The 9,729-nt window shown below is 47.0% G+C and overlaps 1 protein-coding gene across 1 annotated transcript in view; it reads right to left on the reverse strand.

Annotated features, from left to right (window-relative positions):
- The window catches only part of RFC4 (replication factor C subunit 4), a 45,569-nt gene extending 36,896 nt beyond the window's left edge, over positions 1–8,673 (reverse strand). Inside the window, exons 1-3 of the mRNA XM_015425446.1 lie at positions 8,606–8,673; positions 3,392–3,539; positions 814–892 (exon numbers count right to left, since the gene is read on the reverse strand). Coding sequence (XP_015280932.1) covers positions 814–892; positions 3,392–3,525 — 213 coding nt within the window. The 5' untranslated portion in view covers positions 3,526–3,539; positions 8,606–8,673. The remainder of the gene's footprint in view (positions 1–813; positions 893–3,391; positions 3,540–8,605) is intronic.
- Positions 8,674–9,729: the final 1,056 nt, after the last annotated feature.

Consider the following 9,729-nt stretch of genomic DNA (forward strand, 5'->3'; position numbering starts at 1 on the left):
GGAAAGCGATGGCGAACCTCAACAGCATGATAAAAAGTAGAGACATCACCCTGCCAACAAAAGTCTGCATGGTCCAAGCAATGGTATTCCCAGTAGTCATGTATGGCTGCGAGAGTTGGACTATAAGGAAGGCCGAGCGCCGAAGAATAGATTCTTTTGAACTATGGTGCTGGAGAAGACTCTTGAGAGTTCCTTGGACTGCAAGGAGATCAAATCAGTCAATCCTCAAAGAAATCAACCCTGACTGTTCCCTGGAAGGCCAGATAATGAAACTGAAGCTCAAATACTTTGGCCACCAAATGAGAAGGGAGCACTCACTGGAGAAGACCCTGATGCTGGGAAAGATTGAAGGTCAAAGAAGACGGGGACGGCAAAGGATGAGATGATTAGACAGTGGCATCGATGCAACGAACATGAAATTGAGCAGACTCTGGAGGATGATGGAAGACAGGAGGGCCTGGCGTGATGTGGTCCATGGGGTCATGAAGAGTCAGACTCGACTGTGTGATTGAACAATAACAACAGCTCACACTAACTCAGCTTAGAGAGAGCACTGCCTCCCCTCTCTGCCATTTTATCCTCAAAACAAACCTGTGATGTAGGTTAGGGAGGGTGGTGGTGACTGGCCTCAGATCACCCAGCAAGCTTCTATGGCAGAGCGAGGTACTCTAACCATGCTCTAAAACCTGGCTTGCGTGTCAATCGTTATAAGCACGATTCGACCTCTCAGGATTTATAAGCCAACACCACATAGCCCAGTTTCTACCACTGAAGGGGAAATGGTAGATGCTACAAGAAAACTGCAGTACTCACATCAGCTCCCTCTAAGGACTTCTTCAACACAGCAACAACTTCCTCTTGAAATGCAACTTCATCCACACACTTTGGACGGCTAGATTTAAAAAGAAAGGGGGGAAGAAGCTCAAACACTAATGCATATTAATGTATTTATACACACACGATTTCCATTGTGTTAGATCATCCAGTCAAGGCCTCCTCTGTCTTCTTCTCTTTATGGCAGAGCAGAGAAGGACTGTCAGGAATGTAGCACCCATCCTACTAAACTCACACGTCTGGCTCCCTTACTATCCCCTTCTTTGCCAGCTGGTTTCGTTGTTTGTTTTGTACTCAGAATGGATTTTTGACAGATATGTAACTCAGTCCCAGTCTAAACTGGTTTTCTTTGGAGACTGGCGCTGTCCGAGGCATCTCTAGCATCTCTTTTTTGTTTAAGTCTTCTCCATATGTTCAAGGTGGCTAACAAGGCTACTTAAAACACATAAACCCAGTGTTCCCTCTAAGTTGAGTTAGTGTGAGCTAGCTCACGGTTTTTTAGCCTCCGGCTCACACATTTTTGTCTTAGGTCAGGAAGGATGGATCCAGAACAAACTAATTTATGCGGTAGCCAAATCGCTCGCTCACAACTTTAATGCCAATAGTTCACAGAGTAGAATTTTTGCTCACAAGACTCCACAGCTTAGAAGGAGCGTTGCATAAACCCAAAATATAACCAGTGGAAAATACATATTTTTAAATAGAAGAACGCCCTGATCTAGATAGCCCAGGCTAGCCCGACCTCGGAAGCGAAGCAGGGTCGGCCCCGATTAGTGCTTTGGTGGGAGACCTCCAAGGAACACCAAGGTTGTGAGGCAGAGGCAGGCAATGGCAAACCACCATCTCTTGCCTTGAGAACCGTATGAGGTAAGTTGACTGTAACTTGACAGCCAATAGCCTTACAAATAGTTTACCCATCAAAACTTGAGGTCAAAGCACCTCTGCCAAGTATCTTCAGTCAAAACAGAAACGCTGGAGCACTCTGCAGTGACTCAACAGCTGCACCGCTCGGCATCGACCATCAGGGTGTGCCAGTAGCAGACGAGATGCAAAACAGGGAACATGCAAATATTCCCTATTGTGGCACATTATTAGAGTTATTACACACCGTGCCCTAGTCGAGAAAGCATGCTGTAACCTGACGCTAGATACACAGCAACGCTGCCATGTCTTTGGGGACTCTGTACCCTCCAAACTGCATGAACACATCCCAGCGAAATATGTGGATGCTCTGTCATCTTGGTGCTTGGGGGGGTCAGCAGTGGGAGGGCTTCTAATGTCCTGGCCCCACTAGTGGACCTCCTGATGGCACCTGGTATTTCTGGCCATTGTGTGATACAGAGTGTTGGACTGGATGGGCCTTTGGCCTGATCCAACATTGGCGTCTCTTATGTTCTTATGTGCTGGACCCAAATGGAGCCTAACAAAAGCAATTTTTCAGTGGCTTCTCTCCTCCCCACATCAGCCGCCTGCGTTCCCCAAAGTGTCACCGCTGAAGGTCTGGGGATCCTGCAGAGCACAAATGCCACACAGCACAAAAGATAGAAGCAAGAAGGGGGGCTTCCCTGGGAATCACTCTTCCATAAATGTAACCTGTTTGTGCAGTGTGACAACATTCACACAAGAGGTGAGGTAGTTCCTGCCTAGGCCACTGTACCCCACAGCATATTGTTCTAGAGTCCCTCAACAATAAGGTTGTCCCAAGGGCCACGGGGAGGTTACTGGGGGAGGGGGAAGCCATTAAAATAAAAAGGCTCCTGTTGAGTTGCTGTGTTGTCGCAGTTTTGGATCCAATTCAGTAAAACTGCCCTCGACGGTTTCCATGTTACAGCATCCTCTTTTGATGGCTAAAGTACCCCGGAGTGATACGGCACCTGTATGCAGATGTCATCTTTAACCTGCAGCTGACAGTTGTGTCAACGTGCCCATATAAGGACTTTGTGGGCAGGCTCAGAAATATTAAGTGGAAGGGAGAGAGAGTCGAGATATGCAGAGGAACTTTGAAAGCAGTGATTAAGAGAGAGAGGCTGAAACCAGTGTCCATGTTCTCTTTCAGATCTTAACCTGTGCATGTTACAGCTTATGCCAGCAGTCTTCTCCTTGGGGAGGGGCCGTGGCTCAGTGGTAGAACATCTGATTTTCATGCAGAAGGTCCCAGGTTCAATCCCAGGCAATACTGACCTTCATGGACCAAAGGTCCGATAAGGCAGCTTTAATACTAATGCTGATGGTCTCATTCAGTATAAAGCAGCTTTATGCGTGTAATGGCAAGAGAAGCATGTCAAAGGAGTAGCTGCTACAACCTTCCCCGAGCAGCTACTCCAGGGTCATACTGCTCACCCATCTAGGCTCTGGTCAAAGAGACAGATGACCGGCCTATTAAAGACAACTGAAGACTGACAGGAGACAAAAATAAGTAGAGACATCTAGTGGTGACAATCATCATCTTCATTATATAAAAATGCTCCACTACAGCCAACTACCTTCATCTAGAGCCTTTTTTATCCCTTGCATTCATTTCAACAATATGACCCCAAATCACAGCCCAAGTCCTTACTATTTTTCCACCCAAGGAACCAGTCTGACCCTCTTGCCCTCCCCACTGCTTCCTGCAGTGGCAGCTGCTCCCCGTTCCTTGGTAGGCGGAGGTTTGGTGCTGATTGACGATGGACCTTTCAGAAAGGCCTGCATGGCTTCTCACCAACCTGCAAAGGAGGAGGAGGAAGGGTTCACACAAAAAAAGAACATGCAACATTAGCATTATACTTTAAAAATTAAATCTATGTTAGTGCTTTCACTATGTAAATAATGGAAAAAATACAGGTGGGTTTGGACAGCGCTGGCTCTTTGGCTTGGAAACAGAGATGAGCATCCCTAGAGCATCCCTAGAGTCGGATTCGACTGGCTTTCGAGCAAGGGAAACCTCTACCTTTACCGAAATACTACACAGTACTTTGCTGAGACTAAGTCAAATCTGTTAAAGCATATACAAATGCATGTTTTCAACCTGCCTACCCCCAAGAGCACTTCGGTCCGGGGCACAACATCGCATGGTGGTTCCAGGCCCCCGGGAGACAAGGCTCGCCGCCACTAGGGCCAGGTCCTTTTTGGTGGCGGCCCCTACCTGGTGGAACGAGCTCCCATAGGAGATCAGGGCCCTGCGGGATCTCATGCAGTTCCGCAGGACCTGCAAGACGGAGCTCTTCCGCCAGGCTTTCACATAGGGGCCGCCACTACCACCGCCACCACCAATGATGTGGACAACATCGGGGTTAAGGATGGCCCAGGAAGATCTGCCACAATTTTGCGCGATTGATATTATCAGACTTATTTGCTTGGGATCAGCTATAGAACAACATCATCCCCAGAGAACTGTTTTACCATCATTGTATATATTCGGGGACCATCCTGAATATTATTGTTATTTGTGATTAATTGTTATTAATGTTTTTATTGCTTTTATCCTGTTTTATATGGGCTTTGCCCCTTGTAAGCCGCCCTGAGCCCGTTTTGCAGGGAGGGCGGGGTAAAACTGCCAATAAATAAAGAAAGAAAAGAAAATTTTAATCACAATGAAGTATTTTGGCTTGTTTTAATTCTTACTCCTAAGAACACCTGTTAACAGATTAAGCCAAAGAAATTAAAACAGACAGGCTTTATCATCAGAGCATGTATCCTATACTGGTTCAGTCTACAGACCCAATCGAAAACTCACCGTCCTCCTGGAAAAGAACTTCAAAAGAAGACCCTAGCATGAAACAGCTGAATTAGAATTTGTTAAGAAGTCTGATACCAGCTCCCCGGGATAACGTAAGGACCTGGGATTTCTCAGTTGTTTCAGGAGTTAATTAGTGTAGGAAAACTAGGGAGGTTATTTTAATTGCTGGCTGTGAATGGCCTATTTTCTTGGCTACATTTGAATTTACCCAATTAAATCACGATCCCTGCTTTTCATGGCCCTGTTGACAACTTTCCCCCTTCATATCTTTGGGGATGCCTAGCAGAGACCCACACCCACTGCATGCATCTGATGAAGCAGGCTCCACTCCTTGGAAGCTTAAACTGAGATAAAAGTTGGCCAGTCCATAAGGTGCCCTGACCTGCACAACGCAGGGTAGCCTAATCTTCTCAGATCTTGGAAGCTAAGTGGGGTTGGCCCTGGTCAATATCTGAATGGGAGGCCGAGGAACGCCAGGGTCTCTATGCAGAGACAAGCAATTGCAAACCACCTCGGAACATCTCTTGCCTTGAAAACCCTACGGGGTTGCCATAAGTCAGCTGTGACTTGATGACCCCCCCAAAAAAGTCCTTAAAGTGCCGTTAAGAGTCCTCTTCATTTTTACTGTTTCAATGTCAAAACTGTTTTAAATAAACCAAGTTTGGAATTATAGGTAGAGATATAGGCTTGGGCCCCACAGAGTATTTCTGCAGGCTATGGAGTGCAATTTTCACCCATTCCCTGTGGACCTTCAGTCCTCCCCCCCCCCCATGCAGTTCCTGAGGGTTCCCTATACCCAGATAGAAATATTTTGAGATGGTATTTTGAGCTGCCTTGGGAGAGGGCAAACATGGAAGCAGCATCCTGTAGGACAAAAATCATTTCTGTCCACAAAAAAATCTGATTAATTCAAACCACAGTGAATGCATACATGAACCATGCCGCTCTTGGAAGTAAAACAGAGCCTTTCCTAACAACTAGACTTGCAAAACAGCCATTCTCCTGAATAAAGCAGGTATCACTCACTTCCAGGTACAGATTTTCAAGCCATCCACACCCAACAAGTCATTCACACAGGCAAGTCATTCACCCAACAAGTCATTCACACAGTAACCAGGCTTGTGAAAACCTTTGTCTTCCTAGAAACTTTTAAAAGTCTTATTTGCAAAGATGCTAGTGGCCTGGCTCAGAAGGTATCTACAAAAAAGACAGTTAAGCCTGGAGAATCCAAAAGTACATAAATTCTAGTAATTCTAGTAAAAAGAAGAAAGTTCTGGCCGGGAAACAACACTCTCCTCTATCTAGTCTCACAGTTTTTGTGGTGAAGGGAATGCACTCTGCACATGTTCAGGGGCACTATGTCCATTCCTACTCATATTATATTATTACACAGTCTCGGCTTCTGCAAATGAGAAACATCAGGGTGTTCCTTTGGCTGAAAGAGCATACTGGAGACTCAGCGCACTTTGTGATGTTTACTGTAGTTACAAAAAGCAGAATGGAAAGAACAGACTTAGGCACCGCCTTCCCCCCAGCACTCCTAGTTCCAGCTAAAGACTCTCGACCTTCTTTATTCTTCTTCAAACTGCTTCCCCCACCCCCACCTGTTGAATCTATCACTTTTGTGCCACTCTCCCACCAAGAAATTCAGGGAGGTATAGAGATGTTGGGGGGGATGTTTGGGGGGGGGGTTCCAGTGCTTTATTTTTCCACAGGAAGTGTCTTTAAAGGTCATATAAGACTCTTGCCAATACAATATTAGGTAAGCTTGATCATTTCAAAGTTCTAATTAATTTTTCCCGAAGTGATTATGCCTAGGAATTCTGAGAAAAGAATAAGCGCACATTTTATTCATTTTTAAATGAGGGAGGATAAAACCACAAATACATATAGGAATCCACATTCAAATCAAAACCAAAGTTAAAATTCTTATCATCTGTTTCCTCTTATCACGTGGTGGAAGGGATACTGTAATCACCACTCTGATATGGGACTAATAAGAAACACAGATGATGCAGCAGACAATTTTTCAATTCACATTTTTCTACAAAAATCATTATCACTGGAAGTAGTGTATATATAACATCTCTCCTCTCCCTAGTTATTCTAACAACACTGCGAGGTATGCTAGGCTAACAGATAGCTACTGATCCAAAATCACCCAGTGACTGATGAGGATAATTACGCACTAGACCTTAAATCCTGGCTCAACCCTGTCCCCGAAATTACATTCTACACTACACTCAAGTTCACCCCTGTAATTATCTCGGGGTATTTTTCTTCGGCCGAGCGCCAAAGAATAGACACTTTCGAACTATGGTGCTGGAGAAGACTCCTGAGAGTCCCCTGGACTGCCGAGAGATCAAATCAATCAATCCTAAAAGAATTTAACCCTGTTCCCTGGAAGGCCAGAGACTGAAGCTGAAGCTCAAAGACTTTGGCTACTGAATGAGAAGGGAGCACTCACTGGAGAAGACCCTGATGCCGGGAAAGACTGAAGGTCAAAGAGGAAGGGGATGAGATGGTTGGACAGTGTTGTCGATGCAACGAACATGAAATTAAGCAAACTCCGGACCATGACGGAAGACAGGAGGGCCTGGCGTGATGTGGTCCATGGGGTCGCGAAGAGTCAGACTCGACTGTGCGACTGAACAACATTTTTTGTTTCCACATTACACTGAGGTCACCCTGGTTTCATCCCACACTTGTCCTGGGATAAACGGATGCTGTTATAACCAGGGATAAAAGCAAGGTATTGTGTCGCGAGTTGTACTGTGATAAAACCAGGGATGAGATCCACGTGCAGAAAGTGGGAGTTTGGAACCTGGTTCTCTGAGATCCTATTCTGAACACTGCCAACACATACAGCTTCCTTATATCAAGAGAGAATACACATGGTAGGAGGCCATAGCTCAGCAGTCCATCACCGGCTTTGCCTGCAAACGATCCGAGGGTCAGTTCATGGCTTTTCTCCCCACCTGATGAATCTGTCCCGATATCCTCCAAGGAATTCAGCAAAGTAAAGAGATGTGAGGGAGGAAAATTTACAGTGCTTTATTTTTCCACGGAAAGTGTCTTTATTCCCAAACTTCATGGGTTCAGTACTGTCTAAGAGTAGACAGCAGCTCCTCGGGCAGAGAAATTCTTTCCCCCTCACCTAAACCCTCTCATAAGCGATGCGAAGGACTGACCATTGTGCCCAACCACTGCGCTACAGCCCTTCCCAAGCTTTCCTCCACCCGTTTTATTTTTCCCTGTCTCCTCTCTGGGTCCATCACCTCCTGCAAACTCTGATGTGTCTCTCAACTCACCCTAGCTATGATCTGGCCAGATTCTGGTTCAGATCCCCACTCAGCTACATGAAGTACCTCAAGCCACAGTTGTATGAAACGGAAGGAGAACTCAGCTCAGATCTCTGCTTCCCATGAAATCGACTAGGTGGCCTCAGGGCAGTCCCTCTCCCTCGGCCTTGCCTACCTCACAGGGTTGTTATATGCGACAGAAGGAAGATAACTAAGCTCGGATTTCTACTTGCCATGAAATCCGCTGAAGGAGAAGAGATTGGATTTATACCCTGCCTTTCTCTCAGACTCTCCTTTCCTTCCTCCTCCCCACCACAGACAACCTGGCTGTGAGGTAGGTGGGGCTGAGAGAGCTCTTTCGAGGACTGCTCTTGAGATAACAGCTCTGAGAGAACTTGTGACTGGCCCAAGGTCATCCTCGCCCACCTCACAGGGCTGTTGTGAGTACGAAAAGGAAGATGAACTACTAGGCTCAGGTGCCTGCTTGTCACGAACCCCGTGGGCGGCCTTTGGGGCAGTGGCCTTGGGGCAGTCACCTTCCCTCAGTCTCGCCCACCTCACAGGGCTGAGTCCGTTGGAGGAGGAGCGGGATAAAAATGTACAAGAAAGAAAGGGGGGAGATTTCATTTCAGACACCCCAGCCTCCCCCCGCCCCCCGACCGACCAGGAGCCAGTTTGCGGCCTCGGTAGCGGGAATTGAGGGACAATCCGAGTCCCGGATTGGGGTTATAGGCTCCAGGCTCTCCTTCACCTGAGTAGCGCCCGCGCAGCTCCCCGCACTCCTCTTCCCAGCAAAGAGGCCGCCGCATCTACTTCCCGCCAAAACCCCACTTGCTTTTTCCCTTCCCCGCCCACTTCCGGTTCCTCATTGGGCCGCTCTAGGAACGCCGATGGTCATTGAAGTTCCAGAGCAAGCGTATAAGAACGAGCCGGAGAGGAAAGGGGGGCGGAGCCTGTCTAAATTAGGAGAAAAGGGGCGGGAGAAAGGAACTCGCGTCCCGTGACGCGATTTCTATGGGATTGAGGGTTCTTCCCGCTATCTATAACGGGGGATTAAGGGCACAGAAAATTTTGCACATGCGCTGAACTGCTCTCTCCCTTACTTGGGGAAGTACCGAAGGTAAATGGCAGAAGGGCGCATGTGCGCGGCGTTAAATGGCGACGCGGTGAACGAAGCGATGAAGGAGCGCATGCGCGCCAGGGTTGTAGATTCGGGACTGAAGCAAGTTCTAGAGAAGCAGGTCTATTGCGTGCGCCCAGTGTTCCCTGGTTCTTTTCACTTCAAAGTGGGGACAAAGATAACCATAGAAAAGAGCAAGAGTCCAGCAGCACCTTAAAAACTAACAAAATTTGTGGCAGGGTAGGAACTTTCGTGAGTCATTGCTCACTTCGTCAAGATCTGGGGGTTCATCGTGCCCTCTGCAATGTGATTTTTTTTATTTTAAAAAGTGAAATTTGCCATGAAAAAGCAATAGGAGGGTGCAATAAATTTTCCAATAGTATTATGCCTGTCTTATATTGTATGGAGAATGACTTGGAGAGATGTTGTACCCCCAAACTGGGCTGGGAGAGTGCTAAAGTACTACAAGCGATGCTGTGGAGTCTTGTGAACAAAAATTCCACTTTGTGAGCTACTAACATTAAAGTGTGGAGCTGTGGTGGCTCAAGTGGTTAAGACGCTGAACTGCAGGCTGTGGAAGGTCGGTAGTTCAGCAGTTCGAGACCTGAGTTGCCACATGACGGAGTGAGCTCCCGTCTCTAGTTCCAGCTCCTGCCAACCTAGCAGTTCGAAAGCAAGAAATTGCAAGTAGATAAATAGGGACCACTTCGGTGGGAAGGGAACAGCGTTCCGTGCGCCTTGGTGTTTAGTCATGC

Source organism: Gekko japonicus, unplaced genomic scaffold, assembly GCF_001447785.1.
Source record: "Gekko japonicus isolate JY-2015 unplaced genomic scaffold, Gekko_japonicus_V1.1 scaffold4553, whole genome shotgun sequence".
Lineage (NCBI taxonomy): Eukaryota > Metazoa > Chordata > Lepidosauria > Squamata > Gekkonidae > Gekko > Gekko japonicus.